Genomic DNA, 15,340 nt, shown 5'->3' on the forward strand with positions numbered 1-15,340 from the left:
TAATTTATAATGGATTTGAAAATCAAGAATTATAATACAACATGGAGAATACTCTAAATGTAAATGTAGAGAACAGTGAAATGTTTTCCCATACATAAACATATAAATACTTGTGTGGTGTTTATGTGGTACAATGACAAGGCTGTTCTGATGGGGCTGATAGTGGCTAATTAGGAAACAGTGGACAATAAGATAATATAGGAAGGATAGGATCAGATAGGTGGGGGGAGTCTTGAAAACCAGATAAGAGTGTTGAACCACAAATATAGACAATAGACACCTTATCAAGGTCAAAGCATATTGAGTACAGAAATTGGTGTATACATGACTACTATTACACAAGAGCCTCATTAGAAGAATACCAGAAATGTTATTTTAATAGTAGTTTAGTATTAAAAAAAAGAGATTCCTTGAAAGAAGAAGTAATGGGTCTTTATAACAAGTTGTAGTAAGAAAGAAGGGAGAACTAAGTCAAAATAGCTATAAGATTCCTATCTTTGAAGCTGGAAAGCCACTATTAGAGGTAACACAAAATGAAGTGAGATTGTTAGGACTTTCAATAGACTGTGGGAAAAGGTGATCCTTTAGCTCTCCTATACTGTGTTTAAAGTTGTCCTTGAGCAATGATCTGTAACAGTTGGAAACACAGGACTGGGACACAGCCTGTATCACAAGAGTGGATAATCATTAGAGTTGTCAAGTATATAAAAACACTGAGTAAAAAACAGAGCTGTAATAGGCATAAGAAGAGAAGTTCAGAAAAGGAGGCAGAGTTGGCCTGATTAGAAAGATAAAGGAACAATCAGAACAAAAATCAACATCACAGGTGCCAAAGGTGAAAATCTCAAGAATCTGGTGAGGTTTGAATGAAATAATGCGGTGAAGTTGAGGCCAGTTACTGAGGTAGATGTTTATGCAACTTTCTTCCAAGTATTATTCTCTTTCCCCCTTCTGTTGGGGATTGCTCCTCCACCTGTATGATTCCTTAGGGCTGCGGTGTTTTCATCTGACTTCACCCTCTGCCAAGGCTGATTAACCAGAGGTGAGCATCCAACCCAAACTATGCCAGGTAGAGTTCTATCATGAGAGCCTTTGAAGTGGAATTTAAAAAGGGATCTAGTCTCTTTTTTTTTTTAAAGGAGGGCAGTGTTACTGGCCCTCATATGTGGGATCCGAACCAGGCCCTTTGGCATTCCAAGCCAGTTCTTAACCATCGCACCACTCGGCCAGCCCCAGATCTAGTCTTTTTTAAGTGCAGAAGTTCCAGGGTATAAAACCAGTGAGCTGTGGCTAAGCATGTTTCCTGTCCTAGAGATAAAAGATGCAGTGAACATTTGGGCTATACCCAGGCCCTTGGTTAAAACAATTTCCTGGAGCCTAACTACAAAATTACCCATTATATAGTTTGGAAGTTTGTTTTTCCTTTCCTTTCCACAGCTCAGTCTTTTTTTCCCCCCTCTTGAGTTTGTTTCTGTCTTGGCCAAAAAGGAAGGTCTTGATTAACACAAATCCTTTTGCTTGTTCATCCATTTCAATTTCTTCATATAATTCAGGAGGAAATGTACATGTCGGCATACACATTCACAGATGCCTGCTCAAGTAATTTGAACCTAAAGTGTGGCTAAATTACAAATGCGTTTTTATATTTCATCTCTGTGTAAATACTACTAAAGCATTTTGTTAGGTAATTTAATTTGAAGCAACTATGCCCTCTGTGGTATAGAAGTCAACCTGTTTATTCCTTTTCAATGGACATGATCTCTTCAGAGGCTGTGTGTGTGTTAAAACTGCATGTTTGTGGAGCCAGATTTAGATCTCATGTTTTCTCTGGATCTATATTTCCAGCAAGAATGAAAGTAAAAATTTTAATAAGTTTACAACTGGTAAGACATTGCTCTAAACAGTCAGCATTCATACTAGTTGAATTTTAGACCTTATAACTGAGATTCCCTGTAATATTCCTTGAGGTGTTTCTTCCTATGAAGAAAGAAGATAAAATTTTTGTTTCAACATAGCACAGATGGATTTCCTTTTAGGTCTGTCTCCCTCACTCTTACCCAAGGAAATAAGTAAACTTCAAATGAACTTACCAGGTTTCCTACTGTCAACACACTGCTGAATTGACCAGTCATTGGGTAATGTTCCATGGCCATAAAGAGGGTATTTAAGACAATGCAAATAGTAATGGCAAGATCAACAAATGGATCCATAACAATTAAATTGACAAGACGCTTCACTTTTAACCATGCATCACAGCAGTCCCAGATCAAGAACACATTGGCAAATCTATACCAGCATGGCGGACATTTCTGTCTAGATTCTTCAAGTTCTGGGGGAATAATAGAGAGGAAGAGTAGTAAATAGCAATACAAATTAATTACTGTTGCTGTAGATTACACATTATTTGATAAAATTGATGCTTCTACTTGGGGATGGAAGTTTATATAACTTAGCTTAAACATGAGAAGACAATCTCATTAAATATTTTCATAAAATGTTCATTAAAAATGTCATGTAAGTAGACTTTATTCCTCCTTTAATTAAATACAGAAAATAAATACTTTGAATTTAATATTTTGCTTCAAACTAACTTCATTACCTAATAACTTAGGTAATAGTTGATCAAATCGCTGTATTCTCTGTATCAAAACAGAATTTTTATACCAGATTTACAGGAATATTAAATGTGTCAAACAAATATTGTTTCTTTTGAAAGTACCTTTTTAAGAACACCATCTAAAGCTGTGATCCTTATTAGTATGTGTGGCTCATTCTCTCCTCTGATTGTCTCCACATCAGCACTGATCTTGCACATAATGAGAATACCGTATATCCTTCTTTTTAGTACAGATTCAGACCCAAACCTACTTCTGTTATTCATATTTCCCATATCTTTCAGAATTTTAGCCTAATATATGAGCAGTTACTGGTAATTTTAATGGGTGAAACCTGTAATACTATGTGACTGTTCTGATAGCCAATACACCAACAGAATAAGATACAAAAGGTAATTGGTATTTTCTGAAGAACATAATAACATATGTTAGAGCTGACATATAATTGACTTATAAAATTGCTGTACTGATGTAACATCCCTCTAAGCTTCAAGAAGTGGGGACTTATTTAGGAATGAACAAGGGAGTAATAGTTGCTGCCTATTCTCCTGTGTCAAAACCAACAAGCATTGTCAGCCCTCCTTCGAAGGAATGCAATGGTTTCTGTGTATGTGGAAGATGGAGGAGAGAGATTTTTTTAGGGTCCTTGTTGAAGTGGAGCACAGGTTTTGATTTGTCCAACTCATTTATATGCTCCCCAGACCCCACCACCTTGCCTAGAAAACAGACTAAAGGTTGAAAGAGATGTCTCCTTGTGCTTCTATATACAAAAACTTAAAAAGGAAGTTGTTCCCTCTAATTGCTTAAGAATAATGTAACATAAAGATAAATCCTCACTGATATATCAAGTGGTAAAATACCACTCTGCAGACAAGATAAGGACCCAAGTAAAAAAAGAAATAAGGACAATATTCGTTTTTGTAATCAGTGTGAACATAATGTATTTCATATATCATCTACTTAGGTCTATGACACAGTTCAGATCCTGGGTAATTGACTGTGGTTATTCTATGAGAAGAAGGTATAGATTCACACACAGCATAGAATCATCATAGAAAGCTGCCTTTCCCATGTATGGCCTGCTTCTTACCTTCCATTGTGTTGGTCAGGATGCTGGCTATGCTCATGGCTCTCTGCCTTCCAGAGGAATCCTCCAGCATCTCCATTGAAATCTGATAAGAACTTAGCCTTCTCTTTCTGACCTCCGTTTCAGTGGTGGTGCCCTGCAAACCAAATACTGATGGCTCAAACCACCCTTTTCAATGAGTAATACAACACCACATAGCATTTCTTTGGAAAATCATGCTACATGCAATTTTTCCAAGTAACAGTTTTCAAGTAATAATATTCATTTATTTTTAAGTTATAAATAAATACTGTTTAAAAAAATATCACAGGTGATACCCCTTAACAAGAATTCACCAGTTAGATGCAATTGTTTAAGGCAATTATATTGCAGAAATATTTTAATTAACCTGCTGGAATTTTCAGGGAAAATTTTCATCAGCATGCTCATGTCATATATTGTTTCATTTTTCCCAAATGCAAATCATTTTTCAGCTTATTTCAGTGATTACTAAACAAATCAATATTCCCCCAAAACAAATAATAGAATTATATAGTCCCAAGACTGAATTATTTTCTTTGAGGTTATATTGACAATATTGACATATATGGGCCAATTTTTCATGCACAAACACAGATGTACAATGAAATGTGTGTGCTTTCCTGATATTTTAAAAAGTATTTCTATATGCCATCCTATAAGAAATCAAAACATTTTAGAGTCATTTTAATAGATATCAAAACATTTTCAAGATTGTTAATATTGACAGTCGTGTGAAAACTGTCCATTGTCTTTGTTGGTCATTACAATATTTAATTTTAAGTATATGAAATTTCCAGAACATGAATAGATAATTATACAATTCTGGGTGAACATATATGTATAATAATGATTTGGTTGTTAAAATGTCCAGTATTTTGTGTTGGTAGTCTACTAAATTTGCAGATATGTGTTTCATCCCAGATTCTAAAAACTGGGCTCTTTTAACCTAAAGTATTTGAAAGCTACTGGTCCCATACAATTCAGTTGGTTCTGAATATTCTATTGTTTTGCATTCAATCAGTCATATTTCATGTTTAAGGACTTTCATTTTGGGGAAGCAAGATGGTATAACAGGCTAAACCTGCCAGGTCTTCATTATTTCAAATTGGTGTGTAATGTCAGAGTTAGCTAACTTATTATCTATTATCACCTCTGGCAGAAGTTGTCCAGTAGGTGAGGTTAGAGCTGTTGGTCCACCCACCAAGGAAACCACACCATTGCAATCCACAGTGCTGTGCATCTTCCCATTTGCTGGAAGCCCTGGCACCATCCTGGATGACATACTGGCCTGACTAACGTTACTGTTGCGTCGCTCTCCGTGTCTGTGGGGCACAAACAGTGAGTCTCTCCTGCTCTCGCTCTCTTCAAATGTACTGTGCTCATCATCAGCAAAGTCATTTTCAGAACCGACATCCTTTGCCCGACCTCTGAAGCTGAATATGCTTGTTTTGCTGTTGCGTCGTGGGGAAAACAGGGAGCCGCGGATACTTAACAGAGACTGAGAACAGAGCAAGGAAGAGAGGAATGGGGGCACACACACAATTATTTAGTAAAAGTCTGAATATTGCAGAACATTTGCTTTTGGGTTAGAATAGTCTTGCTCTTAAGCACAGGTAATCAAGTGTATAGAGAACACATATGTTTCGATATATTTTTTATAGATTGCAATGTTAATGTAAGCATAAACTGTTTTTTTTTATTAAGAATCCTGATTTGCAGTTTACTAAGTGCACGTCCAGTTCATTTAATCTTCACTCTAGCACTGTCATCGTGATGTTATAGGCACAGAACTTGATCCTGGATAGGACAAATGATTCTTTTTGGTGGGAGTGGTGGTTAACAGCCAGAAGGTGGCTTTCACTCCCAAATGCTATTATTTGAAAGGCATGCAGCTTGGAAGATAAGGAATGGCTCAAGTGAGACTATTGGCTCAAATGCGTAATATTTGTAGCAAATATTTTACTTCAGAATAATTTTTTAAAAACAACTGTTATCACTTCATTCCCTTCTTTTTGATTCTAAAAGGGAATTACTCTTTTTCTGTCTCTATCCACGTGGGAATAAAAGTCACAAAATTTACCTATGATGTTGCCTTCCAAATGTACTAACAGTTTCCCAAATGATTGCTAATGATTTACATTATTTGAGAGAATATATTTCATAGCAGTAACAACAGAGAGAATTCCTAAACTGCTATATAAATTACTATCCTATTTAACATTTAACATTAGCTTTAAAAAACCACAAATATACATGATTTTACTAAAGGTGATGTGGAAGACAGTTTTTCCTTCTCATCTCACTTTAATTTTATTAAAAGGAACTGGATGATTCAAAAACTTTTTGTATTATATGTATTCACAAATAAATCAAGTAAATACTTTTTGGTACAGGAAAGTGAGGATTTAGCAGGAAGTACCTTCTTTCACTTTTTGGATAGATTTTAAATTATCAGTACCAAATAATTTTGTTTACCCTAGCCTTGATGAAATTTTCAAAAACACCTTTATTCAGTCTGCAGAATCTTGGATTACTCCCTTCCCCATTAACAGTGACATTCCCTGTTGCTCCCCTACTTCATCTCCCATCACCTCTCTTACCTCTCTGCACAACCAGGGTAATATGTATGCATACGTACACATCTATATGCATACATAGCCATATGCCAGCATAAATATGCCTGGACCTTCCCTTTCTTCCTCCAAGCTTCAGTGTAAAACCAAATAAAAATAATTCTAGTGGAAAAAACGTAAAGGCAGACTCCATCAAATTTATTTTTGTTCCTTCTGCCTAATTAGGTCATGCTGATTTTCTTAGGCCCCATTTGTAGCTTTACTTTTATGGCTTTTCCCAGACTGCAAAGCACTAGAATAACCTTTGTTGCCCTCTATCTCAGTGATGTTCTGGAAAGATATTTTTCATTAAGAGATGCACTGTTGCTTTGGATTTGGTTTGGGAAGCCACAGAAATGATGGACTGTCTAGTTTGTTCAACCTGCGACTAGGCCTTTGTGACACACAACGTGTGCAGCAGGTTTGTTTCCCGAATGTCAGGCAGTAGTTAACCTGAGTTTCCAGTCATCAGACTGATGAAGAAATTTGACATTGTGAATACATTAATTCAGCTCCCCAAAATAAAGAATGTTGTTTTTAAACTCCCCAGACTCAGTTTAAATTATCGGTATAATATTGGTAATGTACAGACTTGTTTTTGAAACTTTAGTGTGAATTTTTAGGTCCTTGCTTTTTTGGAATTGGGATACAGTCAGCAGGAGGTAGGACTCTGGAATCTGAATATTCACCATGCATTCCAGGTGGTTCTATGCAGGTGGACCTCGCCCTACACACAGAGGAATGCTAACTTTGTCTTACATTAATCCCTGGGGTGGTTCAGTGTAAACATCCTAATATGCTGATGCTCAGATACTGTCTTTGGAAACTGAAGGTGTTGGTTGGCAGTATGTGGTATGTGGCAGTCCATGATGTATCTTGTACATGCCTTTAATTTGCATATTTTTATGTCAGGGTGTTTTCAAAGGCATTCCAGATCTTTGAGTTTATTTGAAACTTCTATTCACTCTTTGGAAAATATAATAATGGGTGTGAGCACAGCTTTCAAGGCAATAGAGACTGAAAAAGAAGATAACAAAAATAGTATTCAGAGAAAATAAACCAAAAATAACACACTAGAAGATGAAGCAGAGTGGAGGGAATACCCACAGCTGTGGCAGCCCTGTCTCTAGGGAAAACAAGTTACTATGCTTTAAGAACCAAAAGATCATCTTTCTTTGCCTCAGGCCCCAGGGTTTTTTTGTTTTTGTTGTGGTGTTGGTGGTGGTTGTGGTTGTTTTGTTGTTGTTTCATTTTGTTTTGCCTTGTTCCAAGAAGGTAAATCTGAACGCTTTTTCTTAATTTTCAATAGCAAAAGGGCAAATAGAAGAAATTAGGTCTGTAAAACACAATCTTGCATTTAGGGATTAAACTCCAAGGGGATTGGGAAAAGTCAAGATGGAAGACAGAGCAGGGAATTTGAACATGTTCTAGTAAAAGCATGTAAAGTATTTGTTAGAAATACCTACTTAATAGCATTTCAAGTTAAATGTATGTCCCTTATCAATATTTTCAATTACTCAACAATTACACTTCATTCTAGATATGGAGGTTTTGGTTTAAAATAAATTGCCTCAGTGTGTCCAAACAACATAGATGAAATCTTTGGGCGGGATTTACTTTACATTGTGCACCTTTCAACACTTTTTTCATTTTGTACTGTGAACATATATTATCTATTTTAAAATAAAATAAGGTAATAAATGTAAAATAACATTTAAAATTTATGATAGTAGAGGGTAGGGTACCCATAATTTACAGCTTCTCTGCCTTGACATTCTCAGAAGACATATCGCTTTGAACAGTAAGCCCTGTCCGTCTTCTGCTTCCTGTCTCCACGTCACTGATTGTCTTTCCCATCAGAGTCCTTTTTTGTTCACAAAACCAGAAATCGTAAATGGCTTCTGGTGTATTATTGCTTATGAGCTGTGTTAATGTTCTCTGCCTCTTTTTACTGGGATATGTAAATATCAGCGCTAAGAGGCTTTTTTCTTTTACTTCTGAAATATAGACTATCGTCTAATCTATCTATTTAACATCGATTTCCCTACCTATCTACCTATCTCAACATCTCTCTATCTACACATATAAAATGAACTACATGTAACATATGTGTATACTGATTCTCTCTTTAGTGTTTAAGCCCTGACTGTCAGCTAACTTCTCTCTAGTATTGCCTCTCTGTGGCTCACTCAGCACAGGCCTCCCAGCTGCCCACTGAGCATCCTCAGTGCCCTCACATGGCCCGGTCCAGGGACTTACACTTGCCCTTTCATCATCCTGGAATGCTCTTCCATAAGATAGCCTCTTCCCTTGCCACCTCTAAATCTTTGCTGAAATGTTTCCTTTCCAGTGAGGTTTTCCCAAACCAGCCTATTTAAAATGTTTACCTCTGGTTAGCTCCCCTGATCCCCCTTTCCTGCTTGCTTGCTTTATTTATGTATTTATGTATTTATTTATGTATTTATTTATTTATTTATTTATTCATTTATTCATTCATTCATTCATTTATTCCCATAGCCCTTGTCACCTTCTAACATAGTCCATAGCTTGTTTATCTTGTTTATTGTCTCTCCCCTCTTTTAGTATAAAGTTTCATGAGGTCAGTGAATTGTAGCTATTTTGTTCATTGAGATATTTTCAGCATCTAGAACTACTTCTGCCACTTAAGGTGATCAACAAATATTTGTGGATTGACTGAATGAACAAATCCATAAGTTTTTGCTTGAGCACAAAGATGAAACAATGGTGGACAAGTACTGTTTTCAAAAACATGCAACTATGTATTTTCATGTAAATATTGCTACTATGCATGTACGTTTGCGAGTACTTGAATCTACTCAAATTTTTAGTTTTCCTCATTTGGAATTCACTTTAAGTTAAGAGCTTTACTATTTGTCACATAGGTATTCCATATGTTGCTTAATCCCCCACAATTCTTTAAGGTAGACATCATTACCCCATTTTACAAAAATCTTTCAAAGTACAAGTGACTTGACCAAAGTCACACTAATTTGGAGTTGAGATATGAGCACAAGCTTTTGTGACATCAATCATTACTCTATGGTTTCAAATACTACTACTCCTAATGACTCCTAATAATCTTAATAATGCTAAAATATTAAGGGTGACAGTTTAAGGCAAAAAACCTGGTCTGAGAAACTGACTTGCTTTATAGATCTTCTGGTTAACCCCAAATGAGTTATATTGATCTACTACCATACTTTATATTTGTATTATGCAAAATAGTTGGATCTCTTGATACTGGCATTATTTATAGTAAAATGATTTTTATCTTATAACTTCTTGCATGTACATAACTATTTTGTCCTAATATGAGAATTCAAGTTAAAAGTTATTAATATTAATATAGAGTTTATTTTTTTAATTTATTTGTATGTTCAATATAAATTATAATATAAACACCCATTCATAACTTATTATATATGCCTTTTCTCCCAAGCAAGAACTAAACACTACATTGAATTTTGTGCTTACCACTCCAATTTTTAAAAAGTTTTTCTTCTTAGGAAGAAGGATACTATACCCTTTGGTTGATGTACAATTTTTTGCTCTAACTTAATTATATAGCGCATTATCTTTAGGGTATAATTCTGATCCAGATTAATATGATTAGAAGAGTTAATAATTCAGAGCACATTAAATTTTAATGGAACCAAATAGTGTTTAAAGTCATAACCGCACTTATCACAGATACCATAACTATTTACTCTTTACATTATGCAATAGATAAAACTTGTTAACAGATAAAAACTTGAAACTATTTTTCCTTTTTGAAACTTGAAACTAGACTGACAAATTGGTTAGTTGGCATTAAATCGGAACAAAAATAGACTGTCTTCAATTTAGTTCTCTTCAAGAGCATTTAGGTCAAAATTTTATTGTAATGTATCATAGCATGATACCATATCAGGATAATGAAGACTCATGACAGTCCAGTTCTCATACCAAAAGATAAAGGCAAAATCCAGGGGCATTTCTTTTCAAGATTTTAAACCAAATAGTGTTCAAATTCATAACTCTTCTTATCACAGATACCATAACTATTTACTCTTTACGTTTTGCAATAGATAAAACTTATTAACAGACAAAAAGTTGAAATTGTTTTTCCTTTTTGACTTGAAACTATGCTGATGAATTGGTTAGTTGGCATTAAATCAGAACAGAACTTGTGATCAGAACCTCAAATAATAAAGGTAGAAACCCAGATGCCAAAAAGGCAAGTTCACTTGAGGTCTTAAAACAGAAAAGGTAAACAAGAAATTGCAAAACTGTTTACCTGAATAGTCTGACAGATAGGCCCCTCCTCCCAAAAAAGCAAATTAAGAAACAGGGTCTCAAAATAGTTCAACGTATAAAGCTGATTACCTCAAATTAAAAGTTAATAATGGTTTAATCAAAGTCCTGTTTAAAGGCAATTTATGATACAAATTTAAATAACTATTAAATGTTAGTTACCTGTCCCTCATTTAAATCAGATATTACAAACATATACCAAAACAAAAATAACAGCAATTAAAAAGCAATAGCAATGACAAAACAAATTGTAGCACTTAGTAGAAAGCCGTACCTGATGAGGGGAATAGAATTTCTTGTCACTAGTCAGACGGTTTCCATCCATGGAGAAAAGGAAACTTCTTCTTTTGACACTGTCTTCAGATTCAGATTTGGGAAACCTGTCTCCCTCTCCTTTGTTTCCTTCAAGGTGCTCCCTCTGTCTTCTTTTCTTTCTTCGGTTCCTCCACTCCTTCGCACTTTTGGAGCTTAACTTTGATGCTTCTGAAGAACTTTCCAAGAGCTCTCCTAAGCCACCTATTCCACTGAAATCTCTTGAAGCGGCTGATGCTGCTGCAACTGCCTGTTTAAAACAAAGCGAGGCACTATCTAGAACATATAATTTTGAAAACTGTTGACTATGGTACAAACTTGCCATTTAGGACTGTTAACTATATGTGAAAATTATGTCTTCTGGTCATTTCTTTCTGCTTTACTACAAGAGAGTTCACTTAATAATGACACAATTTTAAGGCAATATGCTAGCCTATGCATTAACACAAAAAAGAGTCTGGTTTGGCACATCTTCTGGAGACACTCTGCTCCCTCTTTTTAATTCTATTGAGATTAGCTTCATTTCAGGGGGCAATAGCTCTGTTAAAAATATCTTCCACACTTTAAAAGCAAATGTTTTCTTAGTGGTGGTTGCTGGTCTGATTACTGTTTCAATTCTATCCATAGGCTGTTCCTCCCAAGTGTGATTCTGAACAAGTGAATGATGTTTTTTCCTTCTAAATCTAGGACAAAAGACTTTTTCATTTCTTTTCTTTCTTTTTCTCTCTTTCTTTCCTCTTATTTATTTATTTTTTTGGTGAACTCAATGTATTTAAAGTATCTACCATTTTACCTCTAGATAGAAGTAGTGGGGATTTATTGGTTAGTTTATCCTCTTCCTTAATTTGAATTACATTTATTGCTATAGTTCACATCCTTGGGGTCATGTTAATCTCCGGGGTTACACAGCACTTTTAGTTTTAAATTTTTTAATGTTTCTAAATTATTTATTATAAATAATAAAAAATTATTAACACATCAATCCATAAGTACCTGAAATAATCATTTAAGGGATTATGAGAACTTCTTCAAATATTTTCTTTCTATATTTCAATGCTAAGTATACTCAAGCAGTTTTAATTTCTGTACATATTAAAGAGACACAGCCTGCTCTGAGGTGAAGCATGGCAGATGTTTTGTATTTTCATTTACATGAATAGTATTTTTAGACTGGAAATGATCTAACCATGACTAGAAAGGATATGAAGTAACAATATAATGCATATCAAAGCTGAGTTCTCATTTAGTATATTCCTGTTTTTAAATATAATCAAGGAAGTGGAAATGATTACATTATGAGAATATATATGTCATTACTAAGTACAAACAACTCTACCTACCATTTTGTTCTATCTTCCCCACTAGACTATAAATGACATAAGAATTCTGTCATATGTTTTTGTGTACATTGCCAACATGTCACCTGACAAGGGCTCAGTTACTATTTGGTGAATAAAGATGAAAAAGGGCATCATGCTGTCAATTGTCTCAGACACTGAGGTGGGGTTGGGGGAAGAGCAAGACATACTTAGACTTGACTCTTCAAAATCTCATTAAAGACTATGTGTCAGAATGATCTATATAATAGAAATGTATTTTAGGAAAGACTGAAGATGAACCCATTTATAATGCTTTGATAACATGTTGTGTTTTATGTTTCTTCCTTCCTGAGGAGAAGCAAACCCTCCTAAGTAGCTTCCATATCTGAATCTCATTTTGACTAAAAAAAGTGATGCAAATTCTCTAGAATTAACATGATCCCAGGGATGGGAACTGTAGTACTACATATAGTACTAAATATGTATGTTGAGCTAAGCATTACATAAAATGAAACACAGATATTTGTTTATATTGAATTCTATATTCATTATGGAAATACAGATCAAAAACTCATTATAAGACAATGTCTGGCATTTAAATGAATCATTAATTCAGAAATTGGATATTTATAGAATTGCATATAACCAGCCAGATTTTTTTATTGAATTCTTCATCATCAGTATCACTTCTAATATCCATGATGAAACATGAGAAATATTAAGGGCCCTTTTTAAATAAGTTTAATATAAATATGTGTAAAATAAAGTGAATAAATGAAGCACTTATCTATAGCAAGTTAAATATAGTTTCATAGAGCTTGATACATAGGGGATACATAATATACACCATTTGTTGAAAGAATGAATATACCTAAATTCCTTTTTTCCAAATAAAGTCCTTAATTCACCTTTCCCCTTTGTATAGACAGAAGCATGCAACACACAGTGCTAATCATTTATTGACCTGCTTGTTGTTAGAAACAAAGGAAGTGGTGGTAATATTTCCTTGCCCGTAATCCTGAAACTCACATTCATTTAAATCACTTCCGGAATTTGTTTTGCATAAGACCTGATTTCCCTACCTATTCTGGGTAACAGTTCGAATAACTCAAAACCAAAACAGATTTCTAAGGCAATGTGAGTAACCTCCCGGCACAACACATTTTCTGTGTCACTCATCAACTCAAATCTGTCACTTGTTCCACTTCCAGTGATTTGATGATCCCTCAAAGACAGATGTTTCCTGTCACCTCCCATGTCTGTGTACCTGTTTATACCTAGCTCTGTGACATGGCCAATGTCCTGCTTATTTGGACTAATAGTGTTACTTTTACAACTAACTGGCTTGCTGAATTTCTCTTGTAACAACTCACAAATAAGTCCTTAATATTTGCACAGATAATAACATTTTCCTCTTTTTATCACCTTACTGTGTGATTCAAAATAGATTTTATAACTCACTGTCTCTGTGTGTCTTTAAAAAAATAAAGCCACATGACTACCTGTGATTATACTTCATTTTAAATATAAAGCTCAGTTTTAGAATCCCATCAAAACTACAAGACATAAACTATACCTGTTTCAATTCTAGCCCTAATTATATTAGATCTCTTAAATACCACTATTTCTAATTTTGCCCTAAAGCGTACTCCTAAGTTTTTCCTATGGCATATGCTATGCTGGGCACTACTAGACATTTAAAGATCACAAATTAAATGCCAAACACAATTATGATGATCTAGGATAAAACATTTGTTTCTTTGTCAGTTTTGTCTTTCTCCATCTTTTAAAGTTGCATTTGATTTGCAAGTCCGCTGAGATGAATATATCATTTTTTTCATGTCTAAACAATGACTAGCATTAGGAGGTCCCTCAAGAAAAAAATGGAAGTGATGCTAAGCTTCAGAGAGTCATTAATTAGATAGTAACTTTTGAAGAGTGATAGGTTGTTAGCAGGACTCAAGTTAGACTGGAGCACTGGTGATCTCATGGATAGACTAAGTCTCCCACTGTCTCTGTCTCCAACCCCTTCCTCTCCTCCAACATGGGATATTTACTGGTTATTGTTACCTGTGTTGTCAGTAAGGAACTAAAATTGGCTTAATACTGTGCCACCCTACTCAGTATTAAAACACTGGGATCAGTTACCCTGGGATGAGCTTAAATTTTTGTGCATATGATGCTAAAGCTGCATCTAAGAATGATTTGATCACTGGAATCCAACACCTGACCTTTAAATGAAAAGAACTGACATTTTTCAGCTGGCCTAATTAAGATATAGATAATTAGGTTTCTTAATTCTCTATTAGACATAGTACACTTTTACTTCTAAGTTAAAAAATTATACTCTTAATTGATGCCATATTTTACCCTTCAGTGGCTCAGTTTCAGAATACATTCTTACTCTTGTACTGTGTGTCTGTGTAGCATTTTCAAGCACATTGCTCTGTTTTTATAAATGTTAATAGAGTAATCTAGTATTTTAAAATACAATGATAAGCAATCCATAAATATTTCTTATAACATTTATTTAAAACTTTGAAATAAAGAGCTTCTTTGCCCTATTAAATAGCTATTTTATTTCATTATCTTACAAATGTGTTTTAATTACAGAGATTTGAAATAAATGCTTAAATTCTTAAAATACAGTAGAACTTTCTGGCAAGCATGAAGTATATGTTATAAGATTTTTAACTATCAGGACATTTGTTTATAGCTTTCCTTATAAAATCAATAAAATAGAAACATGTTATACTCTGTACCCAATGGTAAGATGAAGATAGCAAAGCCAGCATGTTCAGCAAATGCTAAGTATATGGTTAGTGGGGTAACTAGCTGAGCAATTCATTGTCACATCCATGTCTCATCAAAAATACCTTATGACCCAGCAATCCCACTCTTAGGTATTTATCCAAAAAATCCCAAGACATTAATCCAAAAAAATATATGTACCCCTATGTTCATTGTGGCGTTATTCACAATAGCTAAGACTTGGAAACAACCAAAATGCCCATCGGTAGATGACTGGATTAAGAAACTTTGGTACATTTACACAATGGA

The 15,340-nt window shown here is 34.6% G+C and overlaps 1 protein-coding gene across 1 annotated transcript in view; it reads right to left on the minus strand.

Annotated features, from left to right (window-relative positions):
- Window positions 1-15,340, minus strand: part of SCN3A (sodium voltage-gated channel alpha subunit 3) — a 112,172-nt gene that overhangs the window by 49,459 nt on the left and 47,373 nt on the right. The window contains exons 12-15 of the mRNA XM_019628147.1: window positions 10,924-11,211; window positions 4,874-5,221; window positions 3,706-3,838; window positions 2,091-2,329 (exon numbers count right to left, since the gene is read on the minus strand). Of these exons, the coding sequence (XP_019483692.1) occupies window positions 2,091-2,329; window positions 3,706-3,838; window positions 4,874-5,221; window positions 10,924-11,211 (1,008 nt within the window). The remainder of the gene's footprint in view (window positions 1-2,090; window positions 2,330-3,705; window positions 3,839-4,873; window positions 5,222-10,923; window positions 11,212-15,340) is intronic.

Source organism: Hipposideros armiger, unplaced genomic scaffold (assembly GCF_001890085.2).
Source record: "Hipposideros armiger isolate ML-2016 unplaced genomic scaffold, ASM189008v1 scaffold_751, whole genome shotgun sequence".
Taxonomy (NCBI): Eukaryota; Metazoa; Chordata; class Mammalia; order Chiroptera; family Hipposideridae; genus Hipposideros; species Hipposideros armiger.